Source organism: Gracilinanus agilis, chromosome 2 (assembly GCF_016433145.1).
Source record: "Gracilinanus agilis isolate LMUSP501 chromosome 2, AgileGrace, whole genome shotgun sequence".
In the NCBI taxonomy this organism is placed as follows: Eukaryota; Metazoa; Chordata; class Mammalia; order Didelphimorphia; family Didelphidae; genus Gracilinanus; species Gracilinanus agilis.
Window position 1 is genome coordinate 338,515,177 of NC_058131.1, and position 17,860 is coordinate 338,533,036.

The 17,860-nt window shown below is 39.8% G+C and overlaps 1 protein-coding gene across 4 annotated transcripts in view; it reads right to left on the bottom strand.

Annotated features, from left to right (window-relative positions):
• Positions 1-4,455: 4,455 nt before the first annotated feature.
• The window catches only part of RPN2 (ribophorin II), a 52,433-nt gene continuing 39,028 nt past the window's right edge, over positions 4,456-17,860 (bottom strand). The window contains exons 12-19 of one of the 4 annotated variants that reach the window (XM_044664310.1): positions 17,061-17,255; positions 15,191-15,277; positions 13,557-13,652; positions 11,192-11,267; positions 10,024-10,153; positions 8,080-8,127; positions 6,371-6,582; positions 4,456-4,811 (exon numbers count right to left, since the gene is read on the bottom strand). In XM_044664310.1, the coding sequence (XP_044520245.1) occupies positions 4,762-4,811; positions 6,371-6,582; positions 8,080-8,127; positions 10,024-10,153; positions 11,192-11,267; positions 13,557-13,652; positions 15,191-15,277; positions 17,061-17,255 (894 nt within the window). In that variant the 3' untranslated portion in view covers positions 4,456-4,761. Of the gene's footprint in view, positions 4,812-6,370; positions 6,583-8,032; positions 8,128-10,023; positions 10,154-11,191; positions 11,268-13,556; positions 13,653-15,190; positions 15,278-17,060; positions 17,256-17,860 lie in introns of all 4 variants that reach the window. The other 3 variants (XM_044664311.1, XM_044664312.1, XM_044664313.1) reach the window with 3 other exon arrangements.

Sequence of the window (17,860 nt, forward strand, 5' to 3'; positions counted from 1 at the left end):
TTTGAAATCTTGCATTTCTCACTAGTTAGCACTAAACATCAACTGCAAAACTTGTAGTTTCAGCATTAGTCAAGCATGAATTGTAGATTGTTCAATTATCTACTCTGTGTACTGAATCTGTTACATTCTATACCAGGCATCAGCTTGCTGCTCATTCTGTTTTATTAATTGCTTATATTGTTCTTGGAAATAATTACCCATAGTGGTCCTCCAATGTACCATATCACCTCCCTATATTCCCACTCTGGAAGGGCAGCAAGGCCTCTCCCTGACAAATGACAAGGAACATGGAACCTGTGCTCTGGGGACTCTGGCATTCCAGAAGAATCTCCCAACCTTGGGCATGCTTCTTATTCCCTATAGTAACAAACCTGAAAACATACCTCCACCTGAGTTTGGAAAGGGAGATGCTAAACTACCAGACCCCAATAAATCTGCCAACCTTGATCCACAGGGTATGGAAGCTATAGTTGAGCGGCTACTCCATGCTACCAGTGCCAGAGGCTACTCTACTAGCCCCTAGGGCTTATCTATTGGCCCTAAGGCTACCTGATTAGCCACTAGCTATTAGACTATTAGTCTACCAAAACCCGCCTCTACTTCAAATTAAATTCTTTTCTTCTGGATTGAACAGTTTGAATCTCCTATTCTGGGGGCAAGACCTTGCTACAAACTTGGGTGTGTTTCTCCCACATCAAAACTATGAATTTGTCCATACAGTTTTTTTTAGGGGGTGGGTCTATATTAAACATAGGGGTAACAAAATTGCCCAGCTTGCCAGGTCTCCTAGGTAAATGCAATTTAAAATGTACTCATTTTTTCAGTTTGAAAACCAGATTCTTGATACAAGCTTCCTCCTTTGACTGGCCATGTTTCTTGTGTCTATATGGCCTTCTGGTAGAGGGTAGGGCTGGTAAAAGTCTGAGAGCTAAGGATAAGGAAATGTCTGAGGGTGACCTGTCTAGACTCAAAAACCAGCGACCCCACTAAGTTAAGCCTGACCAATTAGAGATGCAGGAGAAGTAATGCCATGGGCCTTATAAGAGAGGAGACCGAGAGTAGCAGAGCTGTCTTCCTTTTTTTCCGAGACCAGACCTCCTCTCTCTCTCCTTGGTAAAAACTGCCGACTTTGTTTTATCTGGTCTAACAATCTTTCCTGGCTTGGCTCAGGCTTTGGCCTATTTGGTAGCACAATCTCTAAGAATTGGCCACTTGGAGCTGAGCCAGGCCCCCATGACTGGACCAGAGGCTCAACTGGGAACTTGGAGCTAAAGAGGCACAGCACAGCTTGGAGACTTTTTAGTTACAGACTGCTCAGTTCCAAGGCAGAAGAGCAATAAGCTAGGCAAATGGGGTTGTGACTCACCCAGGGTCATACAGGAGTGTCTAGACCTAATTTGAACTCAGGACTTGAAATCTGCAGGCTTGGTTCTCAATCCACTAGGCCACCTAACTTCCCCTCTTTCTTTTCTCTATTTTTTGCATCACTCTCACTATCTACCAACTGCCCTTCTCCCCAGAAAAGCTTTCCCTTCATAAGCATAGTCAAGAAAAACAAATCTGCACCTCTAGACCATCACCTCTCTACCAAGAAGTGGAGGAATGCTTCATCATTAGCCTAAGACAATTTAAAGGGAAAAGCAAAGGAAATTATAATGAAAAAGAATAGTGATTTGGCACAACAAATAATAACAAAGGAAGATCGATACTTTTTCAGGAAAGTGTAACCTCAAGATCAAAGAAAATAGATTTCTAAGTTTACCTGTAAGTGTGTTCTTTGCCAGCTTACCATGGGATATCCATGTTGTCCTAATTCTCACACTCCACCATCCTACCCAGGTCTGCCATTCTCTAGCATTTCAAGTTTCAAAATACCTTTCATTAATCTCAACATAAATGCTCTCAGCAGATGTTAGGACGAAAGACAGTTAATTACTAAAAAAATTCACCCTGTTATGAATGACTTAATAGTCCAATTAATCCAAAGTTATTTGCCTTTTAAAAAATGACTCATTAACTCATACAAATCCATTTAAGGATTCATGTTTTAAAAGAGAAACATATCTCATTTTTATTCCATCTTTCTTTCTAAACATATCCCTCCCCCATCAGCAAGTCATCCTTTAAAATCAAGGTTTTAAGAGGTAGTTCAGCAAAAAAGACAATGTAACAACTGTGTCTGACAGAAGATGCAGTTTTCCATATCCATAATCCCCTACCTTTGTAGAAAGAGGACCCGCGGTATACCTTTTTCAACTCTTCTCAGGAACCAAGGTTGGTCATTAATTGTAGTGAGTTGTTTTTAATATAATTTTATTTTTAGAATATTTTTCCATGGTTACATGATTCATGTTCTCTCCCTACTCTCTTGTATCACCCCTCCCAGGGCTAACAAGCAATTCTACTGGGTTTTACATGTATTATCAATCAAAACCTTTCCATATTATTTGTTTTTGTAATAATCTTTTAAAACCAAAACCCCAAATCACATACCCATATAAACAAGTGATAAATCATGTTTTCCTTCTGCATTTCTATTCCCACAGTTCTCTCTAGTTGTGAATAGCATTCTTCCTCCCAAGTTTCTCAGAATTGTCCTGAACCAACTCATTGCTATTAGTAGCACAGTCTATTATATTTGCTTGTCCCACAATGTTTCAGTTACTGTGTACAATGTTCTCTTGGTTCTTTCACTCCACATCAGTTCATGGAGGTCTTTCCAGTTCTTATAAGAAATTTCTTATAAGAAATCAAGTGATTCACCATTCTTTATAGCACAATAGTATTCCATCACCATCATATACAACAATTTGTTCAGCCATTCCCCAAATCAAGGGACATCCCCTCATTTTCCAATTTTTTGACACCACAAAAAGCACAGTCATAAATATTTTTGTATAAAGCAGTTTGTTTTTTATTGTTTCTATTGCTACTGTTGTGGTGTAGCTTGTTTTCCTGAACTTGTTCATCTGATTCTTTGTATCAGTTCATGTAGTCACAGATTTTGGATTGGAAGGGTCTTCAGAGGGCATCAAATTCAATTCTACAATTTTCCAGAGAACTCTGAGACACAGAGATCAAATGACTTACTCAGGGTCATAAAGCTATGATAAAGCCATCACACTACATCGTCTTCCTTTACTTCTCTGAATTTTCCATCCTTTTGTAGGACTTAGCGCAGATTACAAGTCTGTTAAAAACTAGGTTTTAAGGTTTTTTTGCCAGACTATTAAATGACCTCAAGCACGCTTACATGAAAGAAATACAAAAAGAGAATGATTTGTTTTCAGATGCACAGAGTCCTTTGGAGATGGATGGCTGAACAGAGCCAAATGAGCTTCCTTTCTTTTCTCTTTTTTAAACCCTCACCTTTCATCTTAAAATCAATATTATGTATCGGTTCTAAAGCCGAAGAGGGCTAAGGGCTAGGCAGTGGGGGTTAATAATTGCTTATTATAATAACCACAATTTGTTTAGCCATTCATTCCCCAATCAATGGGCATTTCTTTTAAATCCAGTTCTTTGCTATCACAAAGTAGTAAAATCATCACATCAGTATTTTAATATATCTGGATTCCTTATTTCTTTGACCCACCCAGCAGTGGTATCTCTGCATGAGTGTTAGCATCTTAAGTCACTTTTAAATCAGAATTCCAAATTGCCTTTCAAAATGCATGAACTATGAATTGTTAAATGGTGGAATCTCAGTAAAGGTAGTAACAGTGAAGAATTTTATGTCTTATGAAAGGGATGTTTTTTGGGCAAAGGGCTTTTTCCAGCACATCTGAAATCACATCATATAGGAAGGAACCTACTCTGTTTATACAGATGAGGCCAACATTGCTCATAACTTCAAAATACCTATTCTTGGGAAACTGAATGCAATTGCAAAGTGTGGTCCAGTAGAAAGATCCTGAGATTTGCAATCAGTGACTAAATTCAAATTCTGTTACTTGCCATCTGTGTGACCTTGGGCAAAGAACAAGTCACATCCATTCCAGGCCTTTGTTTCTTCCATTGTAAAATGAAGAAGTTGGACTAGATGACTCCTAAAAGCCTTTAAAACTCCAAATCCATGAATCAGTGATGTCACTTCTAGCCATTAGAGCAGAAGTAAACCAAATTCCAGAATTCATATAACCTTTCAGGATCTTGAAGTACCTGTCCCATACACCTACTTATCCACCAATTAAACCATGCTAAATAAAGTTACATACTAGGCCCCAAGATACAGCCAACTTTCACTGAAGGAGGAAGATCACATTGGGTAAAAACAAAGGAAGGTAGATGTTCCAGGAAATTCTCTATTCAAGTACAAGTGAGGGTTTATACTAGGTAATGCTCCAGAAAACTTGCTTAGTTTTTCTGCCAAGGAAACACTTACATAACTATATATATATATATGTAAACTCTACCACCCCAGAAATATGTGAATAAAACTCTTAGAGGTCTCTATTCCTCTCATCAGATTCTTTATTACAAATCACAATAATTATAGATTTCAAACATTCCAAAACTTAACGTCTGGGATTCTTAAGAAATCCGTCACAGCCTCTTGATGGCTAATGGCCACAATTCCAAAGGAACTGAATATCCGGGCTCACAGAAAGTTGCTCAACAGGAGAGTGAAAAAACAAAAGACAAGCAAAAGTACAACCATAAGATTCTGGACTTTTTGTTTGTTTTAAACAAAAATTAGTTCCATGTTCCACTCTCCAGGATGTAAATTGTTCCTTGGCTTCTATTCCAGGGAACATTCTTTTAAGTTTTTAGATTTTCCTTCTTCCTTCTGGTACTACTACTGTGTTGCTCTGAAAGAAAGAGAGAATTGAAAAAATTACCCCAGGTTTTAATTTGCTGTTGCAATTCCTACCTAACAATCACCAGGTGATCAAGCATCTCTGACACTGAAAGATCCTGGTTCTTAAGGTCATAAACACAGAAGATGAACAAATATGAAGAATGGGATGTGGAAATATGAAGAGACAAGATGCTGCCAGTGACACTACACCCAAAACAACCCCAAATACAGGGTAAATCTCAACCAGAGGAAAAGTAAAATAGATGAAAAAGTTAAAGAACATTTGGCCTGGATCTTGCTGACTCCATTTGCCAAACAATGTCTTACTTTTGGGAAGTGCGAGGGCTTCAAAAACCCCTACAAGTTGCTACTGGACCAGCTATGCTTCCAAGCCAAAGAGAGCCTGGCTTATAAGAAGGGCAGCTGGCTCACTGGAATAAAAAGCTGATGGGAAAAACATTCAAAATTTCATTTATAATCACAATCCCTCTGTCCCTGTGGGCACTTTTTCCAGTTTGCAAAAGTTAACAGGAAAAGTACAACAAGCAACAATCGCAGTCCTGGCTATGGCCACATTACCAGTGGGGTATATAATCAGGTGATTAAATCAGTCCAGCTGTCAGGGGAGAAAAGAAAGCTCAGAAGAATGCTATCCTCCACTCTGTAGTTCTACAGAGCACTGAGGATTCGATGTTGTGAAGATTCATTGGAATCTAATGAAGGAACTAACTCCACGGGCAGGCTCAAACACAGCAGTTTTTCCTTAGGAAACCACAAGCAACCAAGGGACAGTCAAATCCAACAGATCAGAGGACCCTCCAGTTTTGATTTGACTTCTAATCCATCTCTCCTGCCTAAGACAGAAGTACCAGAAGAGACGGAATGCATTCACGTGAAAACTGACATGCAGACAAAGAGCGGCATGAGCATGCAGTGAAAGCACTTTTATTCAACCAAGCATTCTGTAAGCCCAATGTAGCTACCCAATTTATGGGAAAGCAGCCCAATGTTGCTACCCAATTTATGGGAAAGCGGGGAGAGGATAGGCAATGAAGAGGGAGATCAATGAGAAGTGTGGGCATCAACAAAATGATTTCTTAGCTAAGAAGTTCTGCCTAGAAACTCTGCTGATGCCTCAAATTCAAATCAATATTTGCCCAAAAATCAAGGATTGATTTCTATTGAGTAACTGTGAAATGTGGCTGAGAGGGGGAGGAGGGGAGTAGAGAAGGGGAAAGGGGGAAGAAGGGAGTGGAAGAAGAAAGGGAGAGCCCAAGGGGACAAAAAGTTAATATTCTTGAATCCTAGGCAATTTCTTCCTCCTATTATAGTACCTCTCAGTGCATGTTAAAGCCCTGGGGAAAGCAGGTAGGCTGAGAATACAAAGATGAGCTTTTTGAGCCAGAGTGAAGTAGAGAAGGCACCACTAGGTTCAGCCAGGTATTGAGGACCTCTAGATAACTCTCTATTTTGCTGATGAGCTGCATTCCCCCCACCCCACAATCTGTAAGTTAAAATTCTACCCCTATGCTTCCCCTACCCCTCCTGACTAAGATCTCTGTTCCTAACCTTGGCTTAGCAACCCGACTCCGCTCTCCAGTGTTCCTGATGTTGCCTTGGCGACCTGATCCTGATCTCCTGTGCTCCTGTCCTCGCTTCCTGTTTGCTGCCTCTGCTTCACTCCAGATCCTGCTCTCCGGATCTCCGACCCCGGGCTGGTTACCTGACCCCGACTCCTGATTGTTCCCTTGGATTGACGATTTGCTTTGACGTTCTCGACCCTGACTCCAATCAATTAATTAACCAACAAACATTTATTGAATGCCTATTATGTATAAAGCACTATAACCCTCCCAAAGTGGTTCAGCAGCCCCTCACCCTTTCAGTGCATGAGGGTCAGTAAAGACAGGAAATGCACTGCCATGCAGGCTCAATATGACAGACTTTATAAAGAGAGGGGTTTTTCTTAAAATCCCAACCTCAGAAAATATCCCAAGTCCAAATGATCAAGTTAACTTCTCTTTCCCTAAAGCTATCTGGGCTTATATCTAAGTAACAGGTGAGAACTTATAACTGATGCCTCATTTTATAATTAAATATAATCAGTAGGTAGCAGGCAGCAATATCAGTATTTTCCCAAGTAGGCCTCAGACAGAGAAAGCAGACTTTATGATAAAACCAAAAATTCTGTCTTTTCTGCAGGGAGGGTGGAGGAAAAGCAGGTTAGGTTCATAAGTTAGCATGAGGTCAGATTCTATGTTGATTTCTCCTCTTTGGAGAAAATGATCAAAAAACATATAGCTCGAGTCTGGCTGGGAGAACAGCTTTCAATACAAGCAACAATCAGAGACAGGCCTCAGAAATTCAGTCATCATTATCACTTTACTTCTAACTACAAGAACTTTGGAACCGACTAATTTAGTGTCAATCACTCCCAACACCTCATTAACAATCACTCAAAAATGAGGAAAGGATTTTAACTGGCTCTTTTGGAGCCATGGGAGGATAAAGTAGGGTAGGCTACTCCTAGCTACTTTCTGAACTCTAGGAACCCATTTTTTCTGATTCCAGTTTTGCTCTCTAGTCAGTCACCTTGCTTTTGTGGTCATCAATCCTTCTGGCGTCCACCTCATCTTATAATTCACTGAGACTCATGATCTAAGTCTGTGGCCCAAAAATCTATGACAAAGATGAAAGGCACTGCCTGGAGAAGACCACCACAGCGGGTCCCACTAACTGTATCTGGCCCTAATTAGCACTGACTGCTCTTTCTCACAAATGCCAGTCACAGAAAAGATTCATCTCAAATACCCTGGTTTCTCATTCTAACGCAATCCTTGGGATTTACAAGACCACTTAATACCACCCGTGGAAGTGGTCAAAGTGGACCCTACTTATATTAAGCTGAATCCCACTATACTGTGATCAGCAAGGAACCCCTTAATAGGCACTGAACACCTCATAAAAATGAAAGGTGGGAGAGTCATAGCATTCTTCACATAAGACAGGAGACATCTGGACCATTTTGGTACAGGTAATGTGGCAACCTCCAAAGAAAAGGCAATATTTGGGGCAGGAGTAATGGTTGTTATGTTCCAGAGTCCCAGACTTAACCAGCAGATTGGAAAGAAGTTTCAAATAATACTGCTTGGGCCCAGGGAGTGAGGGAGGTGAGAATTAGATGGAACAACCAACATGCGTGAGGCAGGTAAATTCAGAAAGGGCCCTTACTTCTGGAAAGAGCTGGTCATTAGTAAGACCCCCCCTTTTGGGTTTACCGTAGTGTCCTATATTTTGCCAATCTACTGCTCTGTTCTGCAGCGATCCTGCCAAAGGAAAGAGGGTTTGAGAATCAAGAAAGGATAGTGAGGGGGAGAATTAAGCAGAAGAAAGAAAAGACACACACACCACCAGGGCTTCCATTAGTTTCACTCATTTTCCAGAGTCGGATTGTCTCTCCCAAGTCAGTATGGTATCCCTCTCCCAGGATCAATCAGCAAGGTCAGGATGTGTAAACTCAAGTCAAGCACTTCTCTTCACATTCTTGCTCAGTTTGCCAGGGCACCTTCAGAAGAGTGGTATTTTCACATAACAAAGCATTTCAGCTATCTCCGGGATTCTACACAGTAAGTCACAAGAGAATGCTAGACTGTTTCAAAAATTGCTTGGAGCGCTTAGTTCCCATCAAAAGGCAATGCAAAGGTTAAGTGAAGATATTTGAAGGAGCTGGTTAGGTGAAAGAAAATGATCTTGCTGGAGTATGGGAGCTAAGGGAAGCCCTGGTGGAGCTTGGACTACCATAGGAAGTAAAGATATATTTCTTTGCCCAGTGCTCCATAGTAAGACAGTTGGAAGACTTACAACTTTCTGTTCTGTGTCCCACTGTTAAGAGTCAGAGAGTGCCTTTGATTTGCTAAATTGGTGGTCAAATTAGATAAGACACTACTAAATCTAAGTATCAACCCTCCTCAGACCTGCATGTATACAAACATACACCTAAGAATGCAAAGGGAGAGGGCACTCTACTGTACCCACAAAACATGATTTTTGCCTTTATTTGACAGTATTAGGTTGGCTGAAATAATCCAAGTTCTAACACAGACAAAACATACAGGAAGAAATCTATGTAGTTATGTTTGTTTCTAGTTCAATTTGGTAATCCAAGTTACCATAAAAGCTGAATTTGAGTCTGGAATGACTTTTTTTTTTCTTCTGGCAAAGAGACGGCAACCGCATGGTAGGAGGGAAGACCTAGAGTCAGTACTGTGGGGGCTCCTTATAAGACATAGGAGGTTCCTGGGGAAGAGGAACAGGTGGCTACCTCTGGGACAGGGGCTTGGTGGAAAGTAACTAATATGGCCCTTATTTGGGAGAGGAAAAGTAATTTCTAATTGCCTGTTTCAAGTTCTGAAGGGACATTCTTACAAGGTTCTCTAGAGGTGAGGGTGTGGGACATGGTCTGTTGTAATTCAGTTGTATGCAGGATGGCAATTCTATTGGGCCAAGAGGACAATAGACATACAAGGAACTTCTCGGTTTCAGCAAAGGAAGGGAAGAGAATGTTTATATGTTGTAAATTAAAGCAAATCTCATGCCAGATGTTCTAAGCCCTCTTAATCATCATAAAGTAATTATTCCCCATTCTCATTCTAATCAGTAGAGGCTTAAAAGAGTTGAGGCTTCAATATACTTAGTGCTGATCAGTAAATGGCCCCTTTCTGACATAAAGCAATTATAGTCTCTACTTGCAGGTTAGAACCAAGTGACAAGTACTCTCTAATGTATGGATAGACATATTTCTTTTTAGAATACACAGCCCTTATACATCAAGCCACAAGATCAAAGCTAATTTTATTATGTCAATCTGAGAAGCAAATTACCACTAGTTATTTGTTTCACAACTGAATATTTCATCTTTTTTGTTTGCTGCCACCTTTTTCCTGCTCCCCACCTCCCAACCTGCAATGATACCAACACAGTGACTCACCCTGATAATAGCTGACTGACTAGCTTCCTTTTTGGTCATAGAAAACAGAAGGCAAACTACTCTCTGCCTGAGATGTCAAAAGTTATTGTGCAGGTCCTGGTTGAAACCCTGAGTGCAGTTGGCCACTAAAGAGTCAAAGTAACTAAGAGTAAAACAAGATTATTTTCTAAAGAGATACCAATCCCCATTGTGGCTCTCATCCTCCTCAGAATGCTCCCATCTCCCCCAACTTTACCTCTTCACTGCTTTGTAGGCCAGCATTCTGTTGCCTGCCAGGAATGTGATGCTTCCCAAGATGGCCAAGTATTTCAGGGTCTGGAACATGTTGAGTTGAGTCCAGTAGACGTACATGAGGCCAAGCATAGCTAAGAGAAGGGATAGGAATATCAGACACCAAAGGAAATCAAGAACTTGTTATGGTAATGATGGCTTTAAGTACAGCACCCTCACCTGGACTATAGCTGAAAAAGACCTGGAAAGAACAAAGGGCTTGGCAGCAGCCACCTGGGATCCACCACTTAGCAATGTGACTTCAGACAACTCATTTAACCTGTCTATACCTCAGTTCCCTCTGATGCAAAAAGAAGATAATTATCATAGCATTATCTAACCACCAGGAGACTTGTTAGAATCAAATGAGAAAATGTATGTGAAAATGTTTTTAAAAGTCCAAAATATTTTATAAAGATGAAAGGTTATTAACATATTCAGGCTCCTCACAGCCTGATATGGCAAGGCTAAAGGTATCTATTTCTTAAACATAGTAGGCTAGACAATGATAATCTAGTCATTCTTGGCCAGAAGAAAAAAATATAGTGGAGGTGGATCCATTAAAGGACCACAATGACAGAGGACACCAAGATGGAAGTGTGCACAGAGTCCTACAAGGGGCACAAAGAAAAGTCATAAAATTTGCTTTAAAATCCTTATAAGATAAAATGGGATTTTTATGCTTGGTTTGGTTGCCAAATTCCCACTGGAGGATCAGCTCATTTGGTTCAGAAATGGAGTTCTTTTGAATAAGTGGGCAGACACTACCTCCAGCAAATGTGCAGATCAATGCAGTGTGGAGAGCCCTGGGGAACTCCATCAACGATCTTCATCCAAGAAGGTGTTTCAGTGTAAAGATTTAATAAAGTAATCTCTAGAAATGAGCATGGCTATTAAATAAAAGTAAATGGGCTGCCTGGAGAAGCCCACTATAGAATGATGGCTGCTGTAAGCTGATAGACCAAATAAGTTTATCACCATATTAACCACTGAAAAAGGCCAGGAGAAAGAAAGAAATGTTATCCTATTAAGTCATTATAGTTAATAGGTTGTGAGTTCATTTAACAGGGCTTTGGCTTGTGCAGTCTGAATGTCAGAAAGGTTAAGCAGAATTAGCTGTCTGGGACACTTACCAGCATGTCCCAGGTGAAAGATAATAGTGCTGGGAGCAAAGGTGAAGTTGGAAATGTTGGCCCCAAGCCGAATCCACTGTAAGATGAGAAAACACACATTAAAAAGACATTAAACTATAGGTAACACACAGTCAGTGTCGTTACTAATGCATTCAACAACCTAATGGGCTTAAAAACCTGTGCTCAATATGGAAACAATGGTAGTTTCTTCCAGTAGCAAAAAATGGTCATATAGTTAATACATCATAGACATGCCACGAGTTTCCTACATTTACTGGCAAGACATCCTGATTTTCAGACAAAATTACCTGAGTTAAAAAGTTACTAAATCACAAAACCAAGAAGGCTAGAACAGTCATTTACAACAGACATTGATTATAATCCCTCTATTTTTCCAAATATTGGGTAAAGGCAAACTCAGTAGTGGGATTATTTGCTATAAAACCAAAATTGTTCTGTTTGCTTCCCAGGACATACAAGGGGGACCATTAGTAAGCCTTTCATACCAGGTTCAAGTTTCTGGAAATGTAAGAAGTATGTTGTTTAGATTTTCCTTAACTACATATACTACATAATTTTTTTTTATACCCTTAACTTCTGTGTATTGGCTCCTTTGTTGGAAGAGTGGTAAGGGTGGGCAATGGGGGTCAAGTGGCCTGCCCAGGGTCACACAGCTGGGAAATGTCTGAACCTGGATTTGAACCTAGGACCTCCCATCTCTAGGCCTGACTCTCAATCCACTGAGCTACCCAGCTGCCCCCTAGACTACATAATTTTGTAAAAGAACATAATGAACATTTAATTATTTACAGCTCTTCAAATTCTCTTGTAATCCATATCAGTGTCAAGATGTTTTTATGTAGTGGTCATCAATTTCTATGTATTACTTGGAATTCTGCCTTTTTTCATATCTTTTGTATAACTATTCAACCCATAAATATAGTTCACCTGCTATATTTAATGACACAGCATTTCCTAATTTGATTAGCTAATCTTCTTCAGCTGAATATTTGTTCTATACTCCCCTAAACTAAAACTCAACCCAAATCTTTGTTCAATTCTGTTAACCCCCAAAGCCAATTATATTTTATCCCTTTATCATTCTCTCTGACCATTCATTCACTCCTGACCTCCTTTAATCACCAAATTCAATGTCTTTCTTCATTTCTCATTTTCCTCAATTTTGCATTAGACCCTAGCTTGATTTCTAAAATCTCACACCTACCTGGCTCGCTTAAGCGATTTTTATGTCTCTTACTTCCATTTTCCAAGTACTGGATTTGTCCCCGAAGCTCTACCTATGCTTGCCTCTCTCTCCCTCCCCCCACCCCTTATTTCTATTTATGGCACCACCCAGTCACTCAGGTTCAAAATTTAAGTCATCTTTGGTTCCTCTCTCTTGCCTTCAAGCTAACTGGTACCGTTTATTTTATCTCTGCACATCTCTTTTCGTCTATCCTCTACTTTCTTACTGCCAATATTCTCATTGATAACCTTATTACCTCTTGTATAGTCTATCATACTAACTTCCTAATTAATCTACTTGGCTTCCTCTACTTAACCTTTCACACTGTAATCAGAGTAAGCCAAGCTCTGATCATGACTCTCCTCTATTCAGAAACCTTTAGGAATTATCCTAGTACCTATTATATTTTTAAAAATCTCAATTCTCTACTCTTAAATTTAAAGCCTGCATTAATCTCACAATAACCTACCATTCCAACTTTATGTCTTACCATATATAGCATGGTCTATCTTTCTCTTGTCTCCTTAACTTCTCTTGTGTTTTCCTATCTACTGTGACAGAATTCACACCATTCTATCTCTTCCTATCACATTTGATGACATCACACACTTAGGATGGGTTCCACTCCATGCCTCTGCATAAAGTCAACCTTTTCATTCTTTCAGGCCCAGCTCAGGTGCCACGTCTCCCAAGTTTGTGATATGTAAACATGGATTATTTTGGTCTCTAATCACCTTCAATGGAAAGTGATTTCTCCCACACACCCCTCCCTACCTCCTGTACCTCTTTACATCTGTCACATCCTATTTTGGGTTGGCCACAATCATCTGCATATGTCACATCCATCCTATTAAATTACAAGCTCCTTGAGGGCAGGAATTGAGCCATATATATTTCATTTCTATATGCCTTGCACCCCACAAAGTAAATGTTTATTACAGACCTTATACTATATCCAGGATGCTATTTTCTTATTGAGTCTGGATGGTTTCTCATTTATAAGTCACTGCTGCTGCCTTTAAACTATACCTTAAAAGAACACCAAGAACATTCTGGCAGAGTGGCTACTTTTGACTCATCCTCTAAACCCAAAGTGCTCTGTTAACAGTGTCTACTCACCAAAATGAAGAGCAAAAGCAAAGGAGAAAGGATCAAGGCAGTGAAAGTATTGGACACCACGGTGGGCGGTCTCTTCTCTGGCTCTCGAAACAAGTGCTGAGACAAGAAGACAGGAAAAATACTTCTTCAGAACACACCCTTTCCCACAGTCATGACTACCTGACAATGCTTCTTGATTCCTTATTATAAGTGTAATATTGAGGAAGTAAATTCCCTTCTTCTAGGCCTCAGTTTATTCCTCTGGAAAATAAAGGGTTAGGGCTGGATGGTCCCTACAATGCCACTATATATGGTGTTGAAGATGGTTATGGTTGTGCCAGGCCAGTGCTATGACAGTTAGGTGTCAAGCTACTGTTAAACTATAAAATAATAAGGCCCTGATTTCACTCAAGCTTAATTTCTAATAATGTATCACCTTCCTCCTTAAGGAATTAAAAAGTCCCAAGCCACAATTCAATATATCCCCTTCTCAGTGATCCTGCTGGAGGAAGCAAACACTCAATAGGATAGACATCCACAAACTGTGCAAAGCATGTGAGCCAAGTACTCCTGGATACTCAAAATGTGCTGGAACCTGCTATGGCCAAATTTCTACTGGGAGCCTCTATTCCCTTTACCTTTTTTTTCTGATTAAACTGGTCCTAAATGGTACTATTAATATTAGTGAAGTTTCTAATCACAAGTGATTTCTTTGTTATGCCTCAATAGGAATTCTAGGTTCTTTACTTCTCTTTAGGCTTATCTTTCTTGCAAGTTCAAACATCTTAATTTTTTGGTGAGCCATCATATAAATCTGAGAAAAATACCCATAGCACACTTCCATTTATTTTATTTTCTTAAGACCTTTACCTTAGAATCAACTTTAAGACAACAGAAAGACAAGAGCTAGGCAGTTGGGGTTAAGTGATTTGCCCAGGGCCACATAGCTAGGTAATGTCTGAGATAAAATTTGAACCCAGGGCTCCTGACTTAAACTTGCTGCTATATTTCTATCTTGCCAAGCAACCCAGCTAAGACTGCTATTACTATACTTGTACCCCAAAGCTTTCTTCTGTTACTTTCTACTAAGGATCCTCTGCCTGTGCCACCATTGATGTTCATGGTTTTAATCTTTCCCCCATGTCTCAGCATCAATGTGAGATCTTATACTTATAAAATGCTTTTAACTTTTTAAAACACTTTGATATCCAATGTCTCATTTGATAATGAAAAGTAAACAAGGGTGGGTGATATTCACTCCTGTTTGATAGATGAGAAAACTGAGGCCCAAAGTTGTTAACTGAATTGCCTAAAGTTACACAGCTAGACATTAAGAGTCAAACCTGGGTCTCCTGACTCCCAACCCTGTATTTGTGCTACTAATAATGCATGCTCGTCTCCATTTGTAAGCCATCCCAACATTTCAATATAAGGGTGTAAAAGGAGAACATTCAAAAGCTGATCAACAGCACGGTATTCTTAGGGATAGGGCTGGGATCTCTGTAATAGTACCAATGCATTACCAGCAAGGTCAGTCCCTAGCTTGTACATAGTTCATTCCTTTTCTGCTCCTCAATCCCACTGACTAGAATTGGTTAACTTCCTCAATGTTTGTTTAACAAATCTAACTAAGCCTTTTCCCTATTAACACATACCTGAATTTCCTGTTTAGGAGTGAAAAGATTCTTGGAAAGGATAGTAGAGGGAGCGTCTTCCTCAGGGAATTTAATGACTACATCAGCCTACAAAAGAAATGCATGAGATTATAAACAGACACAGGGATGAAGAAGAGAAGTCCAATTTTTCAGAGAATTAACTATCCAGTTCCCGTCTGTGCTGTAGCCAAAACCCCAAAATAGTAAGGGGATTAGCCCACAAATCAAAGGAATTTTTAAAAAAAAAGCAAAATCCTTTTCAAAACAGTGCTTTGGATGCCACCAATTTCCTGACTTGGGTGGTGATGGATTCATGAAGCAGGTTGAGACGTGCTTTTTTGGCCTTGGTCAATGTGACAATTAGTTTTGTTTGACTATATATACATTTGTAAAAAGGGTTCTCTTCCCCCACCCCCCACCTTCAGGTGGAGAGACAGAAGGACCAGCAAATGAATGCTTGCTAATTGGAAAAAAAAAGTTTGTTTTTTTTTAACACGGTGCGTTGGAATTTATGATTCAAAGAGTAACCGTTGTGGAAAAGATATAGCTAAAAGAATTATGATGGAACATGAAAATGAAGCACAAATTGAAGACAATGGTCTCACTCTCTATCTGTCCTAAGGGACAAGTTGCTATCCAAGGCTTCCCAGAATCTGGCCTCAATTTACCTTTCTTGCTTTATTCCCCAATCTGAATTTAATATTGTCAGTGTACAACAGATCTCAGGCTTTTCCACTTTTGCTCATGCTCTTTCTTCTTCTCCAGCCTTCCAAAAGCCTATCTGTGCTTCAAAATCCAGCTTAACATTTGCACAGGAAGATAGTCCCTGCTCCTTACCTGAATCCACTAGCTGCTCACATACAAAAGGCAACCCAAGAGCCCAGCAAGGGCAGCCCTCTAGAGGGGCCTGGCCCCTTTACCCTGCTGAGGAACCTAAGACCACCTGACTTCCATTGGCCTAATAGCTCATTCGGTAATGTAAACAGAACAGGTGATATTCATCCCTATTTGATAGAAGAGAAAATTGAGGCCCAAAGTTTGTCCACCTCCTACAGGTGCCATCAAGTTTCATTAGAATGGGAGGTCCCCAGTACAAGGACAGGACTGATTCTATATTGTACCCCAAGCATTTAAAGCCCAGGCCTTAGCATATTGTAAAACCTTCAAAACTTTTTCCTACTGGGGCAGCTGGGTAGCTCAGTGGAGTGAGAGTCAGGCCTAGAGACAGGAGGTCTTAGGTTCAAACCCGGCCTCAGCCACTTCCCAGCTGTGTGACCCTGGGCAAGTCACTTGACCCCCATTGCCCACCCTTACCACTCTTCCACCTATAAGATAATACACCGAAGTACAAGGGTTTAAAAAAAAAAGTTTTCCTATCTCATGAAACTTTCCCTGTCAGCTTCCAAACAAAATAATGATCTCTCTCTCTCTCTCTCTCTGAATTCCTTGAAGAATTTGCATCACATGGTATGTAATATTATCTTGTATTAAATAATTATTCATATTATTTTTGTTCCTCCTCCCTACCCCTAACTCATACATCAAGTTTCTTAAGGATAAGTACTCTCTTATACATTTTTATATCCCCCAAAGTGCCTAGGCACAGTGCTTTATAAAGAATTGGTATCCAATAAATATCTGTTGAGCAAATGAATGAATTTAACTAAAGTATTTGACTTAAAAGTCATCTGTCTTTTGAGCACACTTGGGGATAAAAATTCCCTCTGCAGTCCTGCTTTTATCTACAACCCAGGAGAGGACAACCTGATCTGCCCAGAGTGACAAGACCTGATTCTATTAAAATGGCCTCATTGTAATTTGTTTGTGGCTGGGTCATCAGTATTGGATCTGTGGATACTGAGGTACATACCACATTCCAGAGTATTGGGTTTTCCAGGGTGGCATCTCCAATGATCAAGTAGAGGGTGTAAGTACCAGAGGCAGAGTCAAACTCACTCTTTCTTTCAGAGGTATCCAGTTCAAACTTGTAAACATTCTTGCTATCTGGCTCAGCAACAAACACCACTTCTTGACCAGTTTTCTGGTTGTGGAGACGGACAAAAGTCTGGGGGAGAAAACAAAGCCACCTTTTATCAAGATTTTCCAAAATGCCCTTTAGCTTGACATCTAGTCAACAAGATTGAATTGTTGTTGGCTCTGTCACCACAGGACAGCCCTATGATGTGTCACAGACAAGCCTAACAGACTGGAGTAAGTAGGCAAACCATCTAGGTGCTGGTCTCACAGAGATTTGAGATATAATTATTCAAGCTCTTGTTTTTCCTTTCTTCTAATTTTTTTGGTTATTTTGTTGCCTAAAAAACTTCTCCATTGAGGGTAAGAAAAGGAAGGGAGATGAGGCAAGACTCACTAAGTTTATTTCCAATTTTCTGGATTTGCTAGATTTAATATGAGTGTTTTTACTGTTAGACACAATCACAATGTCACATTGTTTTACTAAATTTTTTTTTGTTCTGAGATCTCCACAAGAAGTAATATTTCATAAAATGAATAATTTTGATTATATTAAATTAAAAAGGTTTTGTACAAACAAAATCAATGCAACCAAGTTTAGAAGGGAAGCAACAAACTGGGAAAAAATTTTATAACAAATTTCTCTGATAAAGGTCTCATTTCTCTAAGAATTAAGTCAAATTTATAAGAATCCAA